The sequence below is a fragment of the Euphorbia lathyris genome, chromosome 10 (genome assembly GCF_963576675.1).
Source record: "Euphorbia lathyris chromosome 10, ddEupLath1.1, whole genome shotgun sequence".
Taxonomy (NCBI): domain Eukaryota; kingdom Viridiplantae; phylum Streptophyta; class Magnoliopsida; order Malpighiales; family Euphorbiaceae; genus Euphorbia; species Euphorbia lathyris.
In genome coordinates, this window is record NC_088919.1 from 33,744,301 (window position 1) to 33,760,421 (window position 16,121).

General features: G+C 37.9%; 1 protein-coding gene across 1 annotated transcript; it reads left to right on the forward strand.

Moving 5' to 3' along the window:
- The first annotated feature begins 15,022 nt into the window (after nt 1–15,022).
- On the forward strand, nt 15,023–15,738 carry LOC136209943 (11 kDa late embryogenesis abundant protein). The gene is made up of 2 exons (XM_066001578.1): nt 15,023–15,176; nt 15,255–15,738. The coding sequence occupies exons 1-2, from the start codon at nt 15,066–15,068 to the stop codon at nt 15,642–15,644; spliced, it is 501 nt and encodes a 166-aa protein (XP_065857650.1). The 5' UTR covers nt 15,023–15,065; the 3' UTR covers nt 15,645–15,738.
- The last annotated feature ends 383 nt before the right edge of the window (nt 15,739–16,121 follow it).

Below are 16,121 nucleotides of genomic sequence, written 5' to 3' on the forward strand. Positions count from 1 at the left end.
GAGAAAAAATTCTCTGGAGATCCTGTATCTCAAAACCTAATTTCTGACTCTCTTCTAATTCTCTTTTAGAATTATGATAGATTATGGTTTCTATTTATACTGAATAAATAGATCACCTAACCCTAATTCTTATTGGGTTTGGGCCCGTTCCATTTCGGGCGGGCCTAATTGGATCTATATCCAATTAATTCCAACATCTCCCACTCGCACGCAATGGAACTTATTCCAGACTTTCTCAATCTCGGTCTCTATCATACTCTTGCAAATAGTTCGTGCGACCGGCATACTATCGAGAGCTCTAGTGTTATATACTCGTTAGAACATATAGCTGCTCGATTTTCATGTAACAAACTTGGAACTATGTACTCGTTAGAGATATATAGATCTTAGATTTGAACATGGATCGTCGGTGGTGTATGCTTTTATCCTAGACTCTATATCATATTCACTGTAGTCTTCGGATCTCTACAGTACATTTATTTTTCACAAATATGCACATATGCATAAGTGTCCGAACGGTGAAGAATAGAAACACTTAGATATGATTCAAATGGATGTCTTTCCCTCTTAACATTATTCTGTCCATTATAATTTGATTCGCTTATCTAGTCAGGGTCTCTTTGGTTGGTATTATCTCATCAACCTCGAGGTATCCCTTTCCAAGGTAGCTACATCAGACTAAACTTCTTAGAATAAGTCTAGGGTCTATAAGGATAAACAATAGTCAAGAAGCGCATCTTCATGACGTGAGTCTCACATTAGGAAAAGGCGAGATCAATCTACTTTTCCATCTTATGGTCGCTAAACCACACATGGTATGGGTCATGTGTTATGGTGTTCAATTCTTTTCTAAAGAAGAGCATGTTATTAACACCATACAAAAGCATAGGTCTAAATGTGCCTGAACATCTAACTTTAGTTCATCACTTATGATGATCACTTCTGGCTATGACAGAAGGCTATAAGTTATCGCAAACTTGCCCTTTTAGATTACTTGTTAATCTTTTTCATGTATTTGTAACACATGTTATCTTGCACCGTAATGGAAACACTTTTCCATGTTTATAGCAAGACGGCTTCTATCATTGAACAAGCTCTCGAAATTGCTCAAAGACAGACTCATCCTTCATTTATCATCACATTGACGAAATGGGGAAAACTGCTCATGTGAGTGAGCTACATTCTGTCTAAACATGCATTTTGAGTTTATAACAGCAAATATTTACAATTAAATACTCGCACTCATGTATTGATGAAAATTCATAAAACCTTTATTAATAATTCATGTCTTACAAATAAAACAATGAAGAATGAGAAGTATACTTAGATCCTAAACAATCCTTGGGATCTAACATGTTTAACATAAACATCTCTCTTGACTGGGTTGGTGAGGCGATCTGCCACCATATCATGAGTAGATATATACTTCACATTAACTTCTTTACGTGTAATTAAGTCCCTGACAAAATGATACTTAATCTCTATGTGCTTTGATTTGCTGTGGAACCTCTGGTCCTTAGTGAAAGCTATAGCAGATTGACTGTCACTGTTAACTATGACTTGGGTTTGACAATTGGTTACATTTAAGTTGTTTAGGAACCGATTCAGCCAAACAGCCTCTTGAACTGCTGATGAATACGGTATGTATTCAGCTTCCATGATGGACAGGGCTACACAAGTTTGTTTCTTGCTACTCCAGGAAATCGCGTCATTTCCTACAAAGAACACATAGCCTGATGTGGACTTTCTTTCGTCCAAGTCTCCTGCCCAATCAGCATCCGTGTATCCTCTCAGATTTAGGTCTTTACCTTGATAGCATAGAGAATAATCTGTTGTTCCTTTGAGGTACCTCAGTATCCTCTTCACATCTGCCCAATGTTACCTTTCGATACTATTGTCAGCCTTTCGCTTCACTTTGAGAACCCATTTGCTCCCAACAGCTTTTCTACCCTTTGGCAGATCAATCAGTTCCCAAACATGGTTGGATCTCATAGAATCTAGTTCCTCTTGCATTGCTATAGTCCATTTGTCTTTTTCCGGAGAAGTGAAAGCTTCTTTAGCATTTTTAGGTTCCGCGTCATCATTTGGAGTTACTAAAAGAGTTGTGCCTTCGATACCAAATCGTCGACTATCAACTCTTTGCCTTTTAGTACCGCGCGGTTCCGAGTTTTGATAAACTTCTCTCATGTATTCATCATAACCCGGAATCCTATCTCTTAGACTTTGTCCTAAATTCTCACAAGAATCAGGAATCAAACTCCCACTTAAATAAGGATCTGTCACATTCGAAACGTTTTGAGGTTCGGAACTTTGACCTTGTTCTTGTTCCTGGTAGTGATCGGTATCATTACCTTGATCCTCAAAATTCCTCCCACTCGAATGGAGCGGTCCGTTTGGATCTATTTCCTCAAACAGAGTGAGATCAGTGTCAACTTCTCCTAGCTTAGGAAACTCATTCTTTAAGAAGACGACGTCTCGTGATTCAAATTCTGTCACTCGGCCTTCACTATTTTCTCCCACTAGGACATATCCCTTTGATACGTCAGGGTATCTTATAAAGACACACTTTCTACTTCTTGGGCCTAATTTCCCAAATTTGCTAGAGGTATCATGGGCAAAAACAGTACAACCCTAAGGTCTGAGCATACTCAAATCGGGTTTTCTACCAGTCCACAGCTCATAAGGAGTGGAAGTGACAGTCTTGGAGGGCACTCGGTTTAGAACATATGTAGCTGTTAGCAAAGCATCTCCCCAATAGGAAATAGGCAAGTTTGCTTCAGCCATCATAGATCGAACCATATGAAGGAGAGTTCTATTTCTCCTCTCGGCAACACCATTTTGCTGCAGAGTGTATGGGATAGACAACTGATGCTCTATCTCTTTCTCATCACATAAAGCTTTGAATTCATCTGAAAGATATTCTCGACCTCGGTCAGTTCTCAAAACTTTGATCTTCTTATCTAGTTGATTTTCAACAAGGTTCATAAACTTTCTGAAACAACTTAAAGCATCAGACTTGTGAGACATCAAGTAGATGTGACCATACCTTGTATAGTCATCTATGAAGGTGATGAAGTAGTAGGCCCCATGCCTAGCCCTCACATTCATTGGACCATAGACATCAGAAAGAATTAATTGTAGAGGAAATTCTGCCCTAGTACCCTTCCCGAATGGTTTTCTATGCATTTTTCCTTTAAGACATGGTTCGCATGGAGGTAATTCAACTTTTCTTAAACTACCTAGTAAGCCCTCTTTGGCTAAACAATTCATGCGATCTTGGCCAATGTGATTTAATCTAGCATGCCATAAACTAACATCTTTATCCACAGAAGAAGAAGTAGTAACAGAAAAATTATTGGAGTCATATAATTCAACATCCAAAATAGTCAAACCATTCAGTACATATCCTGAACCATAGAATTCATTATCCAAACTTAAATGCAAACTGTCATTAGCAAACAAAAAGGCAAATCCAATTCTTAACAAAGAGTTCACAGAAATAAGGTTTCTCCGAATATTCGAAGCATAGAGAACATCTTGTAGGAGGAGAGTTTGACCACCACGTAGACTCAATCTACATGTGCCAATCTCTTCGACTGCAACTCTCGAGTTGTCTCCCACATAGATCCATCTTGAACCGACTGGAATTTATCGGAACTCGACAAAGGTCTCTCTTTCCTTCATCACATAGTCCGTTGCACCTGAATCAACAACCCACAAAGGATCATGTTCAGCTATGAGAATAGTGCTAGATACATTTATTTCACTCACACATGAGTTTGTGTAGTGTACCTTAGGAACTTTGCAATCATTTGCATAATGTCCTTTTTCTTGGCAGTTGAAACATTTCACACGTGAAAGCTTTGGTTTCTTTCTGTTCTTTGTTCTCTTTCCCTTTCTATTTTCTGTATTCACAGGCTCTTTGGCTTGCTCTTTGCCCTGGCCATAGAAGCGCTTACACTTTTGCCTTGGAGGATTGGAACGCCTCCCACTTGAGTGGGCTCCCACATAATGGGCTTCAGCATTGATCTTAATCGATGCCAGGCGATCCTCCTCTAGCTCAAGGTGGCGACAAACAGCATCGAAGGTTTGAATTGCTTCGGTGTGGGTTAGGTGCACCTTCATGTGCTCCCAACTGTTTGGCAAAGAGCGGATAACAGCTCACACTTTCTGCTCATTGGTCAACTGATGACCTGCTTCATTCTGCTCACTGATCATGTTGGACATTTCTCTTAAATGCTTTTTCATTGTATGATCGGGCCTATTCTTGTAAGTGTCAAACTTAATTGTCAATGAGCGGAGCCTAGTCAGAGACACACCTCCGAATTTCTCCTTCAAGGCATCCCATAGGCCCTTGGCTGACTCAATCTTACAGAATTGCCTAGTGAACTCATCATCCATGACACTCAGCATGATGATGCGGGCAGTGGAATCCTTTTTCTTCCATGCCGTATAATCTCGGCGAAGCTGAGCAGTTGCACCATCCTCAGGTTCGGCCATAACCGTATCCAAGTGAGCAAGCACATCTTGCTCTTCAACCACATACTTTATTTTTATTGACCAAACCTCATAGTTATCCCCATTTAATTTCAGGTATTTGTTGAGTTCAGCAACTATAGACTTTCTAGCTGCTGCCATTGATGACTGATCTACAATGGTATTGCACGACTTAGTAAGAAGTTATTAAAGGTTCAATACACACATTAATTCTCTAGACAACTTATATCTAATCAATCAAATTTTCATTCTAAATTTCGATTCGAAAATGAGACCGAAGTGGCTCAAATTACCCTTTACACTTTAGTATTAGATCCAACTAATTAGATACATTAATGCATAGAGAATTTTGTTACTCACAAGTAACGATTTTGCAACTTATTACAAAAAAATATGGTTGTTGTAAGGAATTAAGATGACTTTTGATTTATTATTTCGATCTTAATGTTGACTAATCTTAACGACTAAGGTCGAAGATAATCCTTAAATCAATAATAACTAATCACTAATTTAATAAATCGTAATTAAATGCTCACATAAAATTATTCAAGCTCATCAATTTCAATCCAACATACCAAAAATTATCCAATCAAAATCGAATAATAATTAAATTAGGATCCCAATGGTTATCTAAACATATTTGAATAATCACACCATAAATAAAAAATTATCCAAACATATTTGAAAAAAAAATTTATTAAAAAATCCATTAGAAAACAAAAGTTCCAATAGAAATCCTAACAAAAATTATAACACTGGAATAATAAACCCCAAAAAAAAAAATTTGTTCCAAAAATTAAATCCACAACCACACCAAAAACAAAAAAGGTTCATTTAACCAACATAAAAATCTTTCATCTCTTCCATGTAGGGAATTTCTCCTACACGGAACGGGCGAGGGAAGGAACGAATCACAGATCTCCTTAACATTTCAGGCATCTCCCCGAAAACCCTCCTGTATTGGACAGACCTAAGTTGTCTCCCGGATCTTAGTCTCACTCCATCGTCACTTACAGGTAAGAAGACATTCAGCTCATCTAGCTCATTTAAGAATAATAACACGAAATGTTCATAATTCAAGCCAGAACTGTTAAAGCTATGCAAATATAGCCTATGGAGTCTTGGAGAGGACTTTAGGGTTTCAAGAAGGCCGGAGAATAATATTATTTGATCATGACCTCCGTCAAAATCTCCCATAAGGATGAGGCACTGCATAAGGTCCTATACCTCGATCAGGTGACGCACAATAGCATCTGCATCATCCCATCGCACTTCCTTAGACTTTCTGCATTTCAAAAGTCTAATGCGAAATATCTCCCTGATAGCCACTTGATTGTCCGTTACAGGCTCTACTGGGGTGAATCTAATGATTGTCATGACTATCCAAAAACAAAGAAACGCCAGAAAAGGCTAGTGCCACATGCATAGACCTTTTCCCGATCAAAACATATCTCGATTGTCATAGTGGTAGGGACCTCCTTAAATCTGATTTAAAATCATTTATAACACATAAACAATTTTATAAAATATTTTTAGAGAGTTTATAAAACATTTATAACTGATAACAACCCAAATTATTCTTGAATAAGGAATAAGGGAAAATTAATATAAATAATGGCAAACCATTATTCCTTCTAAAAGAGATATTTATGCATGATTAATGTGGAATTAATGACAATTATTGCAGGATCAATGCAGGGGTGAATATGCAAATAATGGAGAAAGGAAGGAGTTTCTAGCATTATGCCACACCACGTGGACCATGGCGAGATACGCCATAACGAGATACGCCCGATGAGAGCGAGTAATGGGGACCCGCCATAGCTCTCAAGGAAAGCGTACATACGCCTTGCCGGATCTAAAAATACCAAAAGATGCCTTTATTACCATCCATGAATGGGAATAAATACAATTAAATGACAATTAATAGCCATTAAAGGGGAATAAAGACTTGACTGTTCGAATACCTCAACTCTGAGGGTTTCGATGTTAAATGCTGGGATTAATGGAGAATTGATAGCAATTAAAGATGAGTAATAACATGACTCTTCACCTGCTTCCCCATTAATGCTGAAGGTTACAGAAACCTATATAAATACCCCAGCTTCCTAGGATCAAAGGTACACTTACTGATTCTCTACTTTTGTGCTTACAGTTTATTCTCAGAAATATTACTGACTTTGGCATCGGAGTGTCCCCGGCCGATCCCAACGGCGCCTCGCAGGGAAGTGCTCCGATCAAGGATTTTTCCACAAGTTATCAATTGTTGCGGTGAACGTGGATCTCTAACAAACAGAAGATCACAAAATCTTGATTGTATAGAGTTTCACAAAGAACAAAACAATGGAGTCAACGGAATAGAAATCACAATCTCAAACCTTGGCTCAATCAGTACAACAAATCTATCCAAAGATACAGTTCTCCATATATTGGTGGGAAAGAGTTTTCTACATTAAATCTGGAACTTTATGATGAAAAAGATAAGTTTCCTCCCCTTTCTTATTCCATTTTTAATTAAAGAAAATTGAGATCCCTCACTCTTATAAAGTGCTATGAATATCATTACATGTTATTATGATAAATATAATAAATTGTGAAAGATAAAGTAATAGACACAAATCTTTCATTAAATCTTGCATGCTCAATATGCCTTATATTTTTATGCATGACGAGTATAATATGTCATTATCATTGAATTAGTACAAGATGCATGTATAAGATCCGTAATCTTGGAATTTTATAAAAAAATTCATCCATTCAAGGTGATTTTATCACTTAATATTAAGATATCATAAAAGGCTCGTGTAATTACAGATAATTTAGGTCTGACCAGTCTTTTGGATGAACATGCATACAACTATTAGAAGAAATTACAAAAAATCATATTTGGGTTTTCTTGTACAATTCACCATCTATGTATGGCTTTTCTCATATATAGTACTTTTAATATCAGAAATTCATATTTTTGAATATTGTTTTGTCAAACAGTTATTTCATTCCCTTTTTTACAAGGATGTGTCTATTCATATAAAAACTGTTTATTTGACATTGTTAGAATTTATGTTACCAACACAAGAGACTTGAAAATATTGAGTCTATTTGTAATTATCCTGTAATAGTCCCTAACTATTAAGGCCATTATGGGCTGATGAATTACCAAATTGGATAAACAAAACTTTCATGTCCTGAGCTAACTACAAAATAGTGCAAGTGTCGGTTTCGGATCAGAACATCAATTTATGTAAAATTCTTAGGATATACATGATAATTCCTTAGAGATTGTTTGGATGATGGTATATGAAGGTATGTGAGGATGAATTTTGGGTAATTTTCCATACACCCCGAATTGGAGGAGAATTATGGTACATGTATTTTTTCTTCCAAAATTACCCTTTCTCTTTTATTTTATTCGTACAAATGAAATGATATAAGAGTAATTTCATATATAACTACATTATTAAACCATCACTTAGGTACGGGTTCCTCCTTTACTGCAGAGCTCTGGGGGATCTTGTCTGGCATTAAACTCGCCATTCGCATGGGTGTTAAAAGACTTTCGGTGGAGTCTGACAATTTGGAGGCTATCAACAGGATTTCGGATAGACAGGTTGTTTGTCTTAAGAGTCAGAATCTCTTTAAAGCCATCTTGAGGCTTCGTCCTGCCTTCGATTCTCTTACCTTCTCCCATATTTATAGGGAGCAAAACCGCGTGGCGGATCGCTTGGCAGCTGCTGGGCATGGGGGGATGTTAGGTGTTTCTACCCTTTCCGTTCCTCCTTCTTTTCTGTTACCTTCTCTTCTTGAGGATAGGATTGGGGTCAGTCTTCCTAGACTAATCCCGGGTTAGGTTTTTGTTTGTTTGTTTTTTTTTCTTCCCTTCTTACCAAAAAAAAAAAATTAAACCATCACTTACCTTACTTTAATTATATTTCATCCAAACGAGGCATTAATGATCTCTGAATGACATTAATGGATGGATGCACAATATTGATTGCAAGTAAAATAACAATTATGTAAGATATTTTTCCCAATATAGAATGTCATAACTTTTATGATGTTTAAAATAAATATGCTATCTTGGATATTAATGTGCATTGAAATACAAAAGGACATTGTTCTTAAACCATTTTCATTATGGTTATTTATTAAAAATTCATTATGATATTTATGTGCAATATTAATCTTTATGGTTATGACCGTTATATGTGATAATATTAACACAAGCATGAATAAGATTCCATTATGAATTTGTTTGGCATATAATATTTACTCGGTTTTATCCTTTGACTAAGTTCATTCTAGGGTCAAGGACCAACGTAAAGGAATTACTAAATTGATTCCAAGATGAACTAAGAATTCCATAAAGAGACATTGCATCGTACATGATATTTGCCAACAAAGGTCAATGCAAATAGTCTTTTGCTATGAAGTATGTTCCATGGATCAAGCCATTGATCCCCAAGGTAAGTAAATATAACTTTTATGCCTTACCACAATCTTTTAATAATGGACAGGGTATGCCCCACTTCTGGAGTTCTTTCAGTACTAACCCACAAGTGCAAGGGAATTGCTAATACTGCAACCAGTGCCAAACACTGGCATGAAAAGTAAAGCTCAACCCAGAGAGGTGTACATTCGAAGTCACTTCAGAAAAATTCCTTGACTACGTCATTAGCCAAAGAGCAAATCCAGATAAAGTAAAAGCCCTACGAGGCAAATGGCGAAAAGAGCACCTAAATAAAAGCCCTACGAGGAGAAAGGTGAAAAGAGCGCCTAAATGAAAGCCCCACAAAGGGTGAGAAAGACCCAGAGGTTGAACGGGCGGATCATCGTACTAGGAAGATTGTCAACAAGCATTTAAAGGTACAAAACAATTCCTAGCAGAACCACCCTTGATGAGCAGACCAATTTGAAGGGGAGACCTGCATTTGTATCTATCTGTCATGGATAAAGCTATGTGCACCGTGGTTATTCAAGAAGAAGAAGGTCAACAGTTCCCCATCTATTATGTTAGCAAAATGTTGAAGGATGCAGAGACAATATATTCGAAGCTAGATAAAATGGCTCCAGCGGTTGTGACAACATCCATCCGCGTCAAACCGTAGTTCCAAGCATAACCTCAACATGATCGAGATGAAAATCAAGAGCCAACTTCACCACCACTGAACACATAGATGATGAGATTGAAAGGCGAGTGCATGCCGATCTAGATAGATGAGAGAATAATGCAGAAAGGTACGCCCGTCCAGTTAACAGGAATTCGCCATTCACAACACGGATCATGTGGAACGAGGCGGACAGAAGGTTTAAAGCTCCCAACTTGCCACAATATAAAAGAGAAGAGTGCAATATAAACGGGACATTACATATCCCGAACCCAAAGGAGGGGAGCATGTAACCGTTGAAAAGAACGCCAAGACGTATTACAGGTTCCATAGAAGAAATGGCCACCACATTTTGAAGTTTGATGGGAGCTGGAAAAGTAGATAGATTTGTCCAGAATAACAAATAACAAGACGACAAGCAGAAGACAAATCCCAGAAAGAAATTAAAAAGTGTCATTAATGTCATAGCAGATGGACCGGTGTATCAGCCACCCGTGAAAAAAGCAAAAATATCCACTCAGGATAAAACATCCCTCAATCGCCCCTTTTGCAGAAACAAGTCCAGTAATCTCTCCACATACAGATGTGTTGGTAGTAACAATGACGATTGAAGGATGGGAGATGAAATGAAGTGAGTAATGGTAGACACGGGCAGTTCTTGCAATGCCATCACCAGAGGTGCATTCGCCAAACTAAAGGTTGATCCGATCCAAATAGAAACAACCATTGTTGACATCATGGGAGTGACAGGTCACACTATCCGGACCAATGGCCAGGTAACTTTGGAATGCAAGCTGGCGGATGATGATCAAGCGTGGATTGGTGATCTGGAGTTCTCTATTACGGATGGACAATTAGCTTATAACATCATTCTTGGGCGGCCGTTCATATCAGAGGTTACAGCCCTGATTTCCATCCACCGTCTGGCAATGTACATTCCCACCAGCAAAGGAGGAGTAATGATTAGCGGGAACCAAAAGGTGGCTCAAGGGACCTACTCGACGTCACTATCGATCTACCCACAATTCAAAAATGACGAAGGTGAGGAAGATGAACTTGTCACTACAACTTTGGGCGACACGGAAATGTTCCTTATTGTTGATGGAAAGCTGGCGCGGATCGCCAAAGGATTAAAACCTGAGATCAAGGTGGATGTTACGAAAGTTCTCATTGAGTCTGAAACCGTGTTTGCATGGGAGAATGAGAACCCCCCAGGAGTAAGCCCAGATGTGATTACTCATAAGTTAAACATCATTGAGGATGCGGTTCTAGTTGCTCAGAAAAGACGGAACCATGGGCCTAAAGATCAGTATTTTTACGTATTCTTATATGTGCATTAAACTGTTATAGTATCCTATATTTTATAATTTATTCTTTCTCGCCATACTTCTTATATTCATTTGCCTAGATTTTATTCCTGATATACGCCTAGTGGTTGGCGAATGAAAAGTTCCACAGACGGATCAATTACCTCAAAGATAGGACAATTGATCCCCATCACGGGCGGATCCCCTTTCCACAAAGATAACAAGCACAGACCCTCAGGAGCTTTCAAATGAGCTCAACTCTCTCCTCAAAGACAGGAAAAATATTGGTCACCATCAAAAGCGGGTTAAAATTATCTCAAACATGAGAAAATTACACCCTAAACTTTCTCCTCAAAGATAGGAGAACAATAATCTCAGCGGCGGATCGATCTACCTCAAAGATAGGAAACGATTGATCGTCGTCAGAGACAGAGTTAAAATATTTCTCAGACGTGAGAACTTTACACTCTCAAATACTCTTCCCAAGGAAGAGTCTCAAGACCTGGCGGCGGATCGATTCACCTCAAAGATAGGAAGCAAACCGATCGCCTAAGGCAGCTTAACTTCCTCACCAGGAATAAAAGCTTCTAACCTTCACAAAGGTTCACACATTGGGGTATGGCTAGCCACCTACCCTAAACAATCGGAGAAATCCTAAACCAGATTCTAAAAAGTTACTTGCTAAAAGATATAATGCATTAGTAAAAATAGTTCTGGAAAGAAAAGGGTTCATCCAAATAATGAAGCCTCGTCTTCATCCAAATAATGAAGCCTCGTCTTCATCTCCAAATAATGAAGCCTCGTCTTCATCCAAGATAATGAAGCCCCGTCTTCATCCAATTAATGAAGCCTCGTCTTCATTCAATTCATGAAGCCTCGTCTTCATCCAATCAATGAAGCCTCGTCTTCATTCAATTCATGAAGCCTCGTCTTCATCCAATTAATGAAGCCTCGTCTTTATCCAAACAATGAAGCCTCGTTTTCATCAAAGTAATGAATCCTCATCTTCATCATAGAAATAACAAAGTCTCGCCTCCACAAAATGCACAAAAGTCCCTAAATGGCTGATCATTCTTACTGATCCCTAAGGGCGGGTCATTCTCCTCAATATGGCAGAACTGAAGAAAAGAAGTCCCTAAGGTGAATCATAATCCTATGCGGTAGGAACAAATGGTCCCATAAAGGGCGGGTTATTCCATTTCTAAAGGAAATATAACTATCAAGAAGCCCCTAGAGGATAACAATGGATACGGTTGGCCACCTATCCACAAGGAAGCAAAAGCCCCTAAAAGTGCATCATATCCATATATGATCCCACATAGGGCGGATCTTGTTCATAAGATCCCGCATAAGGAAGCCCCAAAAGGCGCATCATTTCCATATATGATCCCACATCTAGGGTGGGTCCACTTTCCTCCAAGATAGAAAAATAAAACACCATTTAGACAGCCCTAAATAGCTTTTTATACCTTTAGGGGGGGCTTCTGATAACAACCCAAATTATTCTTGAATAAGGAATAAGGGAAAATTAATATAAATAATGGCAAACCATTATTCCTTCTAAAAGAGATATTTATGCATGATTAATGTGGAATTAATGACAATTATTGCAGGATCAATGCAGGGGTGAATATGCAAATAATGGAGAAAATGAAGGAGTTTCTAGCATTATGCCACACCACGTGGACCATGGCGAGATACGCCATAACGAGATACGCCCGATGAGAGCGAGTAATGGGGACCCGCCATAGCTCTCAAGGAAAGCGTACATATGCCTTGACGGATCTAAAAATACCAAAAGGCGCCTTTATTACCATCCATGAATGGGAATAAATACAATTAAATGACAATTAATAGCCATTAAAGGGGAATAAAGACTTGACTGTTCGAATACCTCAACTCTGAGGGTTTCGATGTTAAATGCTGGGATTAATGGAGAATTGATAGCAATTAAAGATGAGTAATGACATGACTCTTCACCTGCTTCCCCATTAATGCTGAAGGTTACAGAAACCTATATAAATACCCCAGCTTCCTAGGATCAAAGGTACACTTACTGATTCTCTACTTTTGTGCTTACAGTTTATTCTCAGAAATATTACTGACTTTGGCATCGGAGTGTCCCCGGCCGATCCCAACGGCGCCTCACAGGGACGTGCTCCGATCAAGGATTTTTCCACAAGTTATCAATAACACATTTAAAATATTTAATATACCCTAATTAAAAGAGATTGTATAAACTGCTCATCCAAAATTTTTGAAAAAATACCCAAAAAATCAGAAAAATTCAGAAACGCGTTTCTATTAAAAACGGGAAAAAATTGGTCACGGGAAGAGGCCCACACGCGCCTGGCGCGTGTGGAGGGGCCTCTGCCACGTGGCGCGCGCTGGTTGGTCTAGCTGGCGCCAGCACGGCACCGGCTGGCCAATCAGCGCCTGCCGCGTGGCGAGCTGGGGGGAGACACGCGTTTTCGCCCCCCCCCCCCCAAGTGGCTCGTGAAGGCCACATGCCGCCTTCCCGGCCGATTCCGGCGACGAAAAATATATGGAACCTAGGGTTTTTCGATTTGACGAGCGAAACAAAAAATCAGAAGGTAACAAAAACCTAAAACGAGTTTAATTGAGTAAAAAACGTTTAAATCAAAGCTTAATTCAATTTAATCACGCAATAAATCAATTCCAGTGTATAATCATAAAAAATAATAACAATGAATTATTTTTAATCTTTCAAAAAAGATTCAAACGCAAACGGATTCGCGGTAAAGACGGAATACTAGATCCAATGGCTCTGATACCAATGTTGGGATAAGCATATATTCACAACATATATATTTATCTGAATAAGTAAACGGGTTTACAGGTTACCTCTTGTAGCGCAGATCCCGTTCTTGATTTGCAGCGGAAGGATTTCGGATCAATCACCCGATCTAGCATCACCGGTCAAGCCTTCAACCACGCCAATAGAATTGGAAGAGGAAGAAAATTGGTTCACGAACTAAAGCGACCACGAATCCCAAAAATAGAGAGAGGGGCGGCGGCTTAGGGAAAAAGAGGAGAGAAAAAATTCTCTAGAGATCCTGTATCTCAAAACCTAATTTCTGACCCTCTTCTAATTCTCTTTTAGAATTATGATAGATTAGGGTTTCTATTTATACTGAATAAATAGATCATCTAACTCTAATTCTTATTAGGTTTGGGTCCGTTCCATTTCAGGCGGGCCTAATTGGATCCATATCCAATTAATTCCAACACACTAAAATCGACATTCCATTAGTTCGTTTTTGGAAACTATTCTTCAACGACGTCCGACGTCTTCGATTTGCAACTCAACGACAAAGTTTGTCATTTTATTTAATTTTGTACATGTTCTCTAAATTTTTACAATTTATATTTCTCGTACGTTTAATTTTTTTTTATAAAATTAAGCTATCATCGTATAATTTCTTATTTATTTTTTATATTCATAATCGATAATTTTTTATAAAAAATCAATAAAAAGAAAAAAAAATATAAAAATCTATTTATGTTAATTTTCATTTTCTTAAAAGGTTTGTTAAGTTAGTTAAACTTTTTATATATGTGAATCCAGATATTTAAGATGGAAATTTTTTTTATTTTTTATTTTGAAAACATTCGTGCAATCATTTTGTTTCTAAAATTCAAGTTAGATAACATTTAAATTTATTTGAAAATTAAAATCTGTGACATGTGAGCATCCAAATCTAGACGTGTTTAAAATTGAAAATTAATATATTACTAAAATATCAATCCAAAATTAGTTTTAGGTTTATATATCTATTTAGTGGAGAATTATATATAATATAGGTATAATTAAGAGTTGGTTTGATCTTTTGTAGTTTATGTTTATCGATGCAGGCCTAAGTATCCCCATCATGATCATGCTACTTGACTTTGAGTTGAAGTTCTGAAATCCTATCCTGCTATGGATGGTTTTGTTGACACGCGTTCGGCTTCAAGTCGCCACATACCTCTCAAGAATTCACCACGTATCAGAAAAAAACAGTAGTCTACCGACATCCAACGTACGTGTAACGAAGATAAGGATAACATTACACGTTTCACTCTCTGCTTTAACACGTGTAAACATCCTGAACCCTCTAGATCTCTATATAAACATAAGAAGAAAGAGTTGCAGATGCACAAAATCAAGTTGAAAAAGATGCAATCTATGAAGGAAGCAGCAGCCAACACAGCAGCCTCAGCCAAGGCTGGAATGGACAAGACCAAAGCTACTGTCCAAGAAAAGGTACTTTCTTTTTTGTTCATTGTCCAATTTCATGTAATCCGTTTTCCTATTAACAATAACAAATATGTTACTCTGCAGGTGGAAAAGATGTCGGCACACGATCCAGTTCGGAAGGAAATGGCTACGGACAGGAAAGAAATGAGAATAGCTGAAGCAGAAGCCAACAAACAGGTAGCGCGTCACCAGAACGCAGTATCCAAGGAGGCGGCCAAAGCGGGTGCCCATCCACAATACACCACCGGTGACACTTATACTCATTCAGCCACCGGTGCCCCTGGTTACCCAACTGGGACCCACCAAATGTCAGCCATGCCCGGACACGGTACCGGCCAGCCCCACGGTGGGTATGTGGACTCATCCGGTGTAGCCAGGACCCATCCAACTGATACTACGGGTCATAACACCCGTGTGGAATCCGTGGATCCGAATACTGGGACTCTGCCTCCGACAAGAGGCGATTATATGTAATTTTTATTTTGTAGTAGTACTATTTTTCTGTGTGTGTGTTTTTGTTACTTGGTCTGTAATAAAAGACATAAAAATAAAGTATTTTGGTTGTATATTTTCTCGTCGACTGATTCCGTTAAATTTAAATTTAAGTTGTCGAACAAATTTTATGATTAAAAGCAAGAATTTTGAAATTTTTCCCTGTTAGAGAAATTATAGATATACCAAAGAGTCTATTCCTACCCCTTCTTGTTCTTAAGAAATGACGGTCAATAAGAACCATTTGCACATTCAGATTTCAATAATACATTATTCATATTCCTGTCTTAGGAGGAAATTGTTAATAATAAAATTAATATAACTAATTAAATTCAACATTAATATAAAAAAGTATAATAAACTAAGTTTAGGATTTTAAATTATTAAAATATTAAAATCATCAATTAAAGTTTTTCAATTAATTAAAAATTATTAATTAAGGTTTCATTAAATCATTTA

Coding starts and splice junctions, on each gene's coding strand:
- LOC136209943 (XM_066001578.1), top strand. CDS start 15,066: ATGCACAAAATCAAGTTGAAAAAGATGCAATCTATGAAGGAAGCAGCA. Junction 15,177..15,254: donor AAGCTACTGTCCAAGAAAAG/GTACTTTCTTTT, acceptor GTTACTCTGCAG/GTGGAAAAGATGTCGGCACA.